General features: G+C 33.3%; 1 protein-coding gene across 1 annotated transcript in view; it reads right to left on the bottom strand.

Moving 5' to 3' along the window:
- The window catches only part of CHMP2B (Charged multivesicular body protein 2b), an 80,402-nt gene that overhangs the window by 12,629 nt on the left and 54,865 nt on the right, over nucleotides 1-12,908 (bottom strand). Inside the window, exons 5-7 of the mRNA XM_090378874.1 lie at nucleotides 8,889-8,939; nucleotides 8,667-8,769; nucleotides 4,848-4,954 (exon numbers count right to left, since the gene is read on the bottom strand). Coding sequence (XP_090235000.1) covers nucleotides 4,848-4,954; nucleotides 8,667-8,769; nucleotides 8,889-8,939 — 261 coding nt within the window. The remainder of the gene's footprint in view (nucleotides 1-4,847; nucleotides 4,955-8,666; nucleotides 8,770-8,888; nucleotides 8,940-12,908) is intronic.

The following is a 12,908-nucleotide window of genomic DNA, read 5'->3' on the forward strand; positions in this document are numbered from 1 at the left end:
CTACATACTTCTTAATACCAGATAAAATTCTGTTCTATGCAATTTATGCAGCCATGAATCCACAGAAGATGACCACTGCTCAGAAAATTGAATAAATTAACCCCAGCCTGTGTATTTAATAAGTCTTTAATGAAGAGAAACAATTGGGACCGGGAAATAAACAATAGAATAAGTAAAGCAGGAAGTATAAATAGAAACAGAGTAGAAACTCTGCATCGATCTTACACTGCATGCAAAATAAAAATATATATATATTTTACTGATAAGAGAATGTCTTTGGATATGTATCTGATCTACTAACAATAACAAATATTATCTACTGAGCACAAAAAATTGGGATGGTTGGTTAGCTTGGAATTTAATGGCACGGGCAATTGAGGGTATAGTGCACCAGTACCCAGGGTTTAAAAAGAAAATGGGATTATTACCTATTGATACTCCCAATACAAAGTGCTAAAAACTAGCCTTGAACAGAAAAAAAAAAAACTGCAATCATTTACACTGTGTGCAAAGGAAAAAATAAAAAAGGGCGCACACTATCACAAGTCTTTTGAACAAGGATATCATTATAAGCATTACACAACAGATGTGTATTTGATCTGTGAACAAAATTTCAGAGAAAATTCTACTCACAATCACAATGTGAACTTCCAAAATTGTATCAAATAGAAAACTTTTTATCAATCCTACATCAAAGTGAAAGAGTATGAAAGAGTGTGTGCTACTCGTAAGAAAATGTTTTTCAAAATCCAGTGTTACATCATCTTTCTTGATATGCACTTGAACTAATAACAAAATTGCAAAGAAAATTATCTACTGGCAGCTGCATTACAGATTGATAAAAACTGATGTCAAAATTAAAAAAAACTGCATGCTACTTGAACAAAAAATTATTTTTTATAAACTATATCATTACAGACATTTCTTGAAGGTATATCTGAAGTAATAGCAAAATTCAAAGAAAAATACCTATTGGTAATTGCATTATGAACTTCCAAAAACTGACATCAAACTGAAATAAAACAGAATAAATGTAACTCTAAAAAAGAAAAAACTATTGAAATAAAATATTTTAGCATTACAGGGAGAAGATTAAAAGGAAATTTTCATGATTGAAGGCACTTTTAAGTTTTCAAATTTTCAGTCTCGTCAACCTGGACACCTTGATATGCAACAACTGGTGCAAATGCACACATATTATGAAATCCATCCAGTTATTGACTAGATAGATATGAACGCACGAAATTCCAAATGAAATTAAGAACATCGAAGCTGCTACAGAGGACATATAATTTTTTTTAGGGTAAAATTTTGCAAAGTGAAAGCAAAATGTGGATAAAGTTTTAATAAACTTAAACTTGATAAAAGTTGGTAACACTTGAAATAATTATAGCTACATATTTGTGGATGACATTTTTACTACTCATTAGCAAAAGGCAATTATGTTTGTTGCACAGTGTATCTACTATATATGCACTTTTCATATTTTTGTAACCGACTTTTGCTGAACAAAGGAGAAAGAATCATTTAAACACACTATGCATACAGTTTTTATTCCTGCAGCCATACCAACTTTTAATGTATTTAATTTTATCAAAACATTTATCACATACTCACAAACTCAATATTCAAGTATAGTTACTATTATGCTACTTTTATGTGATTTGGCATTTTTGCCATCATCCTCTTGTCTCACTATTTCTTCATATTAATAACTGGCTTTCATAACCATTTAGTCTTCATGTTTATTTTTCTCATTTGCCATTATAAACTGCTATACACCTAATTCTGTTTTTACATGATAGATACGTTCCTGAAAAATACGTGTAAAAAAAATTCGTGTAAAAAAAGACATTGTATTTATGGAAGAAAAGAAGATTGGTTCCGGATCTAAAAAAAATCAGTAAAAATAATTAAAAAAAAAAACACATAAAAATATTCGTTTTAAGCTTATTATTTTATTTAAACAAAATACACATGTAATAATATGTAATTAAAATGTATTAAAATAAATTTGTATGCATATGAAATGAAAAAAAATTCTTCATGAACAAAAAAAATCTGTTTTACACATAAGATTTTATTCATTTTCACTTTCTGATAATAAACGGCGCATATGTTTGCGTACGACTGGAATATCACTGCCATCACTAGAAATGTTGTGGACATCGTCTTCTTCCTCTATTAATGAAATTCTTTCTGTGATCTCTTGAGCAAAATCAGCACAAGTCTCCTCTGGTGCTGATGTTTCACCGGTTTTACGAACGAATTCAGTTATTAATCGTTGTGTTCGTGTTTTGGTTAGGCCGTTATATAATTCTCTGTAAGAGGCTGTCAACAACTTCAGTTCACGTTGAAACTTCCCAGCGCGTTCCTCATTAGGGTCATTTTTGACAAAATGATTACCTAATTTTCTGGCCAGTTCCAGACCTTCTTTTATTAAATCTGCATTTAGAACAGGATCATTTTCTTCATTATCACTACGTTCTGTGGGATAAGGAGTCCCAAGGACAACCTCTAATATTTCATCTTCGCTTAGGGCTTTGTCGGTTAACAATTCATCAATATCTTCAAACGACAGATCATCGAATCCTTCTCCACCAATTTTGTGTGCCATTGTAATGATGTTGGGAAATTCGGTCGTATTAGGGATGATGGGATCTTTGCTTTTTACACATTGTGGCCAAACCGCTTTCCAACACGCATTTAAAGTTGCTGGTTTTAATTCAGTTAACGCTAATCCAACTTGATTGATACAATCCATAATTGAGAATTTCTTCCACACATCAATGATTATTAGTGTTTCATCATTCAGTTTGTCCAAAACGTGTTGGAATGTTCGTTTTACGTAGTATGTTTTAATTGTCGCAATTATACCTTGGTCTAGCGGTTGTATCAAAGATGTAGTATTAGGTGGCAGAAATAAAATTTGTACGTTTGGGTGTTCCAAGACAGGATGGCCGGGTGCATTGTCAAGAATCAGAAGAACTTTAAATTCGAGACCTTTCAAATTCATATAACGTCTAACTTCTGGGATAAAACATTTGTTGAACCATTCTGTAAAAATAGTAGTGGTCACCCAGGCCTTCTTGTTTGCCATCCAGTGAACAGGCAGTTTATTGATATCTACACCTTTCATTGAACGTGGGTTTAGGGCTCGATTTACCAGCAGTGGTTTCAACATACAATCTCCTGAAGCATTGGAGGAAAATAATAAGGTCACGCGATCCTTAGCTACCTTAAAACCACCAGCAGTTTTCTGCGATTTGGCTACATACGTTCTGTTGCATTCGTTTCCAGAAGAAACCAGTTTCATCTGCATTCCACACTTGATCAGGAGTGTATCCTCCATCTTCAATAATTTTTGCAAGTTCCTGCTGGAATACTTTAGCAGCCGATTCATCTGCAGATGCAGTTTCACCTTTAATTTTTATATTATGAAGAGCATTCCTTTTAAGAAACCCTGTCATCCAACCTGTACTCGCAGAAAATTCATACTTTCTGTTTAACTGAGATGAAATGCTTGGCTCCTTTTCTTTAATCTGTCTGTAAATTCTTAGTGCTGTTTGCTTGATGGCATTTCCATCTACTGGTACTCTTTTTTGTGACTGATCTTCTATCCATATTACCAGAGCCTTTTCCATTTTTTCCTTGACAATATCTCTTGTATATGATGATGAATTAACACTTACTTTTGTTCCAGAACATACCGACTTCCTAATTGCAGCTTCATTTTTCTTAATAGTTCTTACGGTAGCTTCATGTACACCAAAATGCTTTCCTAGAGACGTAGCCACTTGTCCAGTTGCAAGATGATCTAAAATTTGAATTTTAAGTTCCAAAGAAATCCAAAGAATTTTAAGTTCCAAAGGTTGTGGACAGGTCCCACCATTACCTGAGGCGTACCTGGCTGGAATCGCTAAATATAAAATGCTCGGACACCGCTTTGAACAGGAACAGTGGTTGTCAAGTTAACCCCATCACAGAGTCAGTAATTCTATCCATAGACAAACGCTGGCCACGTCACCACCATACGTCACAGCCACAAACATCAACAAACAATTAACCACGTGCCTCACGCACCATACTAGTAGGCAGTGCATCTCTATTCCAACTGCCATTCAAGTATTTTAATCCGATGAAGGCTGCCACCCAGCCGAAAGCTAATTTATTTATTTATTGTAGTCTTATTAATGCTCTGTGTAACAAAATAAAAATAAATTTTCGCATTATGAATCCAGAGCACGTAGGCCTGTTTTATTATGTCCAAAGAAATCGTTTTCCTTTTCATTTTGGTAATAGGCGAATTATTCGACATTATATAAGGGCTACCGAAAAATATCTCAGTTATAATTAATAAAAAAAGGTATAAAAAAATTTGTAAACTTACAATTTATTGACTATTGGCAAAATTAATAAATTTATATGTGCACAAATTTCACTAAAGATTCTTTCACGTTGAAATAGAGCTTACTACTACATGTCTTCCGAAGGTACAATGCACGAATACCGTAAATGTGCATCAAATTCAATAAAAACGTTGATGATTCATAGATACCTAGACGTACACATTGGTAAGCAAAAGTACGCGTTTCAAAACACACACACTAGCTGTTATCCAATCTATTGGTGCGTGTAATATAGAAATGATACTAATATGCCACAAATAAAAAAATTCTTACAATTTAGGCAAAAAAAAATTCATAGAAATCGTGGTAAATCAAAATGACTCGTGTAAAAAGAGAATGAAATATTTATTTTGAATTCGTGTTAAATCAAATTCGTGTAAAAAAAGTTCGTGCAAAAACAGAATTAGGTGTATTTTCTCTCTCATTATTTTTACATACCTTTCCTGAGATTTCAATACCAATTTCATCAAGGACTTTGGTAACAACAGCTTCTTGTTCCTCTTCATCACCAGATTCATCTAGCACTGAATTTAAGGTATCTTCAACTAAAAAAAAATACAGTGAAATGAAATTTTTATATCAAACATTAAAAATAAAACCAAAAATCCAAAATAAAAGTTACAAATTTATTCAATAAATAATTCAAAACTTGTGTAGGGTATTACATATGCTCAGAAACTGATGGAGAAATAAAGGAAAATTATTTGTCCAATGCAATGATTACTTCATATTGTCATTAAACTGTTATTAAGAGATCATTGTATTAATTCATTTCACATAACAATTTTATGAAACTGATGAAACACTAGTAACTCTTTCATGTAGTCTCCCTAAAAAAAATTCCAACAGGGTGAGTTGGAATTTTTTTAGGGAGTCTCTACAGAGTGAGTTTCTTCATTAAGTTTTGTAAAAATGAAACTTTGTACATAAAAATGTTTTTAAATATTAATTTGTTCTTATTTCAAAAAAATTACAAAATAATTCAATTACAAAAATCAAACAAGAATTTTTTTAAAAGAAAAAAATGTAAAAAAAATAAAATTGTCATTACCTTTTTTAAAAAATAATATTCTCCACAATTATTTATATATCACCTAATTTAATTTCATCAACTCGTGAATCTGAATTACGAGGAATTTCTTCAATATCAGCTTTTGTAAGCCAAAATAGGAACATCAGCTAGGTGCATTGTCATCTTCCGATTCCAAACCTATTTTTGTACTTGATCTATCAAAACTGCAAAGTATTAGCTTGAAACACAGATAAGAGATGGCAGCAATCCACTGGACAAATTTCAAAACAATCCATGATAAATGCACATTACACTAACTCCTCACTTTATGAACATTCAAAACCCCTTTCTTGTTAAATGCAACAATTTTTGATAAAACAAAAACACATCAAGGCATGCACATGTGGCCAACCTTGCCTATAGTGGTGCACTGAATTATTGTGCACACTACGGCCTCTCAAAGAAATGAAGGATAATGAGAATCTACAGAGTTGTGAAACTAGAAGTATAATACAGTTCTGCAGGTATAATAATAAACAGGTAAAAAATAAGATCAGTGTCACTGATTTTGTAACAGTGACATTTAACAGTATAAGAGAATTCATCAGTGAGAGTAATAATGCTCTCATTGATGAATTCTCTCATATCAACTAGATAGAATTTTGGTTTGATATGTTCACTTTTCATGACCTCCCCCCACTGCTTCTACTTTTCTATTCCTTCCATGCAGGACCATAAATTATGAATTCTTTTGAATGAGTTTAAAACTACTACATTTTACAACTTCTAACAGTTTACAACTACTATCATAATTCTTTTGATGGTCAACCTACAGCAAGCACAAGGACTGCATGCCTATATATACCATCCCTCGCAGGGTCAGTCTTTGTGCTGTATTGTTTGCTGAATATGTACTGTGTACAGCATTAGCCATTTTTGCGAGTTATCCAAAAATATTGTCCTCCATCATGACTTCCAAACATTCTTCAACATCACCATCTAGCACTACAGGTAAGAAGTCTAGTGGTGATCTTGATATGGAGCATCAAGACAGACTTGATATGTATACTATATATTTTCTTTTGTTTCCTATTACCATATGTACATTGTACACACTGCCTTAGGTCTCCATTCCTTAATTTTGGTAAGCAATGGCAAAACATAGTTTCGCACGTGGAAACTTTAAAATTTTATTCTTAATTCTGAAATATGGAGTATAATAAGATAAGAAAACATCATTAGAAACAACTGTCTTATTATCCAAAGAAAAATAATTTCCAGTAACCTGTAACAGTCAAAATTCAAAATTGCAAGTGGCTAAAAAAAGAAGGAAATCAAAATTCCATGTTAAGTTTCAACAGCAACAGTGTTCTTTGATGTATGTGGCATCATAAAAAAATTTTTATGGCTAAACTTTTCTGATTAAAAAATAATTAATGAAGGAGATTGAAAGTGAATATCATATCATATCATATTGGAGGAATGCTGAAATTCCCACCAATGTAATTATAACAGATATTTAAATATTAAGTTTTTTGTTTTTGGTGTGCAGAATACACCAGGATAACAGCTAATGGAAAATTCATTTTACTTTAACAAATTTGTTTAATGAATAACATTCAAGGGACACAATGTTTTGTAAAAGACTTATTAATGTATTTGAAATTACTTGAAATCACCCTTGAAAAAAATGTAATCTACATATGTACTCATTAAAATTAATTTTTATGAGTGTGTATATATATATACAAATATATATATATATACAAATATATATATATATATATATATATATATATACAGATATAATTTTTCGTGTAATTTAAGTATTTTTTTTATTTAAGGTTACACTATATTCCCATTTATAAAAAGAATATAAAGCAACCACCACAATACTAATACTTGCAACGTTTCAAGATTCCATAGAAACCCATTGTCACAGATGGAGAAAAATGGGAATATAACTGGTTTACTTAATAGAGAATCACAAATGAATGACTGTTCCCCAGGCCTGATGAAATGAAATTTCAGAATCTCCTTATATTCATAAGTTCTGTATCTATTTCAATTTAAAAAAATTTACTTAATAATGTGGTTTAGCATTTTTAACCTAGTTCATAATAAATAAGAGCCTACTTCTCTTTCCAGAAATTTATGAAATAATTTTAATAAATTGCTCCACATTAAAAATAATGTAATTCCTTATAAACATCATCATTAAGTCATCTGTCATTAAGAGCATATAAAAGTCTAGTGCCATCTTTCTGGGTTGTAACATACATGGTCACAAATGAATACGGAAGAAGACGCGCAAAACAAAATATGAGTTAAAGAAATGGTATTCAACTAAAAAAAAACAAAACATAATATCAAATGAAAAACATCAAGAAAATAAAATGTATTTATTATTAATAATATCTGTTCTATTTAATCTATATAATATTGGTGTAAACACACCATAGACAACTCTTAAATAAAAAATTACGTTAGTAGTGTGAAGGGCACAATTTTATCTGTATCTCATATTGTGCTTTTCCTTCACGAGTTGCCATGTATTGCACTACTTCAAATAAGTAACGTTTCACTAAAAGAGAAGATTATTGTTACTTATTCTCAGTGGGCATCACCACCCAGATAGCACCGTTTCAAGGCTTGTTGACCTTTCATTGGTGGGTGAGCAGGTACCCTAGTATTGCAGACATGACAATCCATGCCCACCCAACGATGAAAGGCCAACAAGCCTTGAAACAGTGCCATCTGGATGGTGGTGGTGCCCACTGAGAAAAGTAACAATATTTTTCTCTTTTAGTGAAGCATTACTTATTCGAGGTAGTGCAATACATGGCAACTCATTGTGAAGGAAGAGCACAATATGAGATACAGATAAAATTGTTGTTGTTGTTATTTGGTTTTTAGGAGCATTAGTAACTAAGGCCATATTGCTCCGGGGATATGCGGTGGTCATTCCCTGACCTTTCCGCACCCTCCATATTTGGTGGTCACAGGCTCGAACCCAGGTCTAATCAAGAAGCATGTGCTACGCACTGCTGCTCCTGTCCACCTGGCTACGGAGGCGCAGATAAAATTGTGCCCTTCACACTACTAACGTAGTTTTTTTTTTTAAGAGTTGTCTATGGTGTGTTTACACCAATATTATATAGATTATTATACTCTTAAAGATATGATGCCTTGTTGCACTTAATTTTACTTAAGTTCTATTTAATAAACCACAGGAATCAACTTACCCACTTCATCTGCCATGTTCATTTTAGTATTTTCTTTCTCAAATTCATGCATAGTCTTCATAATATCCTGTGGTTTCATTTCTTTATTTACAGCTGCCATTGTCTAAACAAAAAAAAAAAAAATTTCAAATAACAAAAGTAAAAAAAAAAAAAAAAAAAAATGAATTGACATACACTCAATCAGAGGATGAAATTATTTAACATATTTATTTTGTAATTTACCTTTGTTGTTGAAGCCATTGCACCTGCCAACTTAACATTAGAATGCACAGCCTGTAAAAGAAAAAACTGCTTTCAAACAATGATCACATACTGACAACTTCACCACAAAAGAATAATTGCAAATTTTCAAAATCAGTCTTTCCTAAATGACAAAAAATTAAGTGGAGGAGAAAATTAATATCTTAGAAAATTACAGTACTTGCCATTATGATGTGAGAGAGAGAAAGAAACTCAAGTAAAGGAAATCCATTCTAGTACCTTAATATCCTCTCATATTTACAAATTAGAACATAGAAAGAAATGTTTTTAAATATTAAACTAATATCTTCCGATACCACAAAAACAAGTCACATCAGCACTAGATAAGTAATAGCTCAAAATGTTATTGACTCTGCATCCTGATGCAGAGTCAAGCTCATTAGTTTTATCAATAATCTCTACAAATCACTATACCTCTGACTAATTATTAACTGTAGGATTGTTTGGAAGTCATGCAAATATGAGGTTAGGAGGGAGTACATGATGAGCATTGTCAATCTAAGCCCTGAAGAAACTGTGAAAGGCTTGCAGGAAAAAATTTTTCCCAGCACAGCTGTGCTTGTTAACACAACAGACTATATTTACAGTGATAAGAAGAGGGTGCATAAATATTTGGTATTAGCAAATTATGCAAGAAAGCAAGCTTATACAGTATCAGTAAAAAAAAAAAAAAACTTCCCCCACATCATATCTGTCCAACCGATCTAATAATTTGTCTAGTTCTTCCTTAAATGATCCTTTTTACAACATCAAATGGAACCGTCATTAACAATAAACTATTTGCTGGTTGAAAGCAGATTTCTGCATATCTATTCTGAAATCATCCTTCCTAAATTTAAATTTAGTTCACTTGTGTGTGTGTGTGCGCGTGCGCACGTGTATACATGCTCTCTTGGCAAGAAGAAGGATGCCATCAGTAATTAGCTTATTTGATCCATTCAAAGCCTTAAACACCTCAATCAGATCTCCTCACAGGAGCCTAGTTTCTAGACTACAATTTGTTGCAGAATTGAAGCCTTTCTTGGAAATAGAAGTGCTCTTTCTAAGAGTCTTTTATTTCCAAGAAAAGCCCTTATACTTTCCTCACTTTGCCCTTTCTGCACACATTGCAACAGATTTCAATATTCTTCCTAAAACGAGGCCTTCCAGACCTGTATGCAATATCAAGAGGTAGCCTTACTGTTGTCTCATATTTCCCACAGTGAATAATTACCTCCTTATCCCTGCTGGCAAAATTCCTGTATATCATTTGACAAACTCCATGAGCTTCCTAGCAGCCCATCTGCACTTTGATCCATTTGAATGCACAATTACCCCAGGTCTTTTTTCATTCTTTACTACAGCATAATACCACATATAGCAGTAGCTTGCATTTGTCAAAGTTCAACTGCCATGACCTTGTTGCAGTAGCATATATTAATTACCACCATTGGCCATTAATTACCCTGCTAGCCTTTGTATTCTCTGTAAACTGACATCAACTTGTTATGCCTTCATCAATATCATTGATAAATATTTCTGCATATCTATTCTGAGGTCAGCAATGAATCCTAGAGAACTCCACTAATAACGGTATTCCAAGAACAGCACTACCATTAATAACTGCTCTCTTCCAGTCAATATCCATTTATTCATAGCCGTAACTTGTTCCTAATGCCACATTTCTCCAATGTATAGCAGTCTGTCATGGGAACAACATCAAAAGCTTTACTGAGATCTATGTATAAGATTTCAAAATTTTTTTTTTTTTTTTTAGCAACCAGTTCCTTTGTGACTACATCAAAGTTAGTAGCTAATCAGAGTGGTCAAGCCAGCCAATCCGTCAGAAAAGATAACACCGTCATCTTTTCTGATGATTCGAAATTCAATCTGCATAGCTTGGATGGGAAGCGATATGTCAGAAGACAAAAATCGGAGCCATACCATCCTGACTGCATAACACTGACTGTAAAGTTCTCCACTGATCAGATGGTCTGGGGATGCATAACAAGCAAAGGGGTGGAGTGAATTAAGTTTATTAATGGAACGGTGAATGCAGAAACCTACACTGCTATCTTGGAGGAGTGCCCGAAACCCGTTAGGGTTCACCATACAGATGTCCAAAACTGCATTTTTCAACAGGACTCAGTACCTTGCCACACAGCAAAACTGTTAAGTTTTATGCTCTTTAGATTTAATGATGAGTTTGTCTTCTTGTCTCACAAGACTTAACACAAACACCAATGTTTTTCCTAATTTTTCTCCCTTAAGGTGCAGTCATACCTCAGAAATGCTGGCATTACAGTGTTGGACTGGCTCGGCAACAGTCCCCATTTGAAACCTATTGAAAATTGCTGGTACATAATGTCATCTAAAAATAAGCCAACAAATAAGATTCAGCTGCAGGAGAGCATTGTAAAGGTGTGGTACCACGAAATTGGGCAACCGTATATCCAGAAGTGGATTAACTCTATGCCAGATTGTTGTAAGGCTGTAATTGCAGCTCGAGGAGGAACAACAAAATATTGAGGACTCGTTTTTATAATTTATGGTACATAATACAGTGGATTCCGGTTATTTGGGCCACCGGTTAATCGGGGCAGAAACCAATCGAGAAAATAGAAACCTAACTTAAAAAACAGAAACCAATCGAGAAAATAGCCAGGATTTACTTCGCTTAATTGGGACAGCATGCTGTTTAATCGGGGCAGGAGACCGCAGCACTGGAGACTACCCTACGATTGCCTCCGACGGTACCACGTGGTTTGATTGAAATTCTGGAGGTCACAACCATAACACAGGGTGTCATCCAAACTTCTTTCTGGTGCATTTTACAGTAATTTTATTGTCTTCTTCATCATCATCATCTCTGCTAGATAATAATACATGATATAGAGACACAGCTTATTGCCGCTCCTGGAACAGAGAAGTTTTTTCTGATTTATTTTCTGTTTATTAGCTTAAATTGGCAAATTAACTTATTTTCTAGAGTAGCTGTATATTCCTAGTTACGATACATAGTTTAAAGTTTAACTTGGATAGAGATTTTGTAGGTATTACTTAGTACCAGTAAGGGTATCAAATCCACGTGTTACAAGTTGTTACGTGAAAATTAATCAGTAAAAATCTATTAATCTTGTCGAACATCATTGGCAATTAAATTGTACCTTTAACTATACATATAAGCACTTAGGTTACGGAACATAAATAATTAATACATAACTTGATACGGAAGTTATATAAAGGAATTTCGTAGATAACACTCGTTACTGAAAGTTGCAGCTCCATTGAACAAGAGGTTTTTTAACCATATTTAGCCGTTTATTAACCAATTGTTATATCAAATTATTTTCTATAAGTAGCTTATAGACCTAGTCAGGATCCTTAGTTTATTCTGAATTGAGACAGCGAGATTTGGAAGTTAATCAATACTTAAGTGTCCGTAGATTTGCCGTTCGTAAATTACCGCATTGTTACACGATACAAAATATCCCGAACTAGATAGCATAAGCTTAGTATAGCATAGTGCGTAATATAATATTGTCAGTTAATCAGTAAATCTATTAATCTTGTTAAACTTCATTGTCAATTAAATTGTACTTTTAACTATATACATATAACGACTTAGATTACAAACGTAACACAAATAATTAATACATAACTTGATACGGAAGTTATATAAAGGGAACTCATAGATAACACTCGATACTGAAAAATAAATATAGCGTTATAACTGTGTTGGAATACAAGTTTAGGGTTTTAATTTTGTACTGAAATTGAAATTTTATTGAAATTAAATCTAAATCATGACTCAGACCAGAGCAGCAAAGCAAAAGGCTCAAGCTAATGGGAGTGCTGTGGCTCAGGAGAGAACTGAGGGCGGGGCAGTTGCACTGCTTGCTTGATGTTTGTGAATCGGGTAAGGGACATGATACTGCCATGGGGGATGTCTTTGTGTGTGCACGATATAAGGAGTGTAAGGAAATCAGGCGACAACTCAGT

This window comes from Mastigoproctus giganteus, chromosome 8, assembly GCF_048544385.1.
Source record: "Mastigoproctus giganteus isolate SK-2022 chromosome 8, ASM4854438v1, whole genome shotgun sequence".
In the NCBI taxonomy this organism is placed as follows: Eukaryota; Metazoa; Arthropoda; class Arachnida; order Uropygi; family Thelyphonidae; genus Mastigoproctus; species Mastigoproctus giganteus.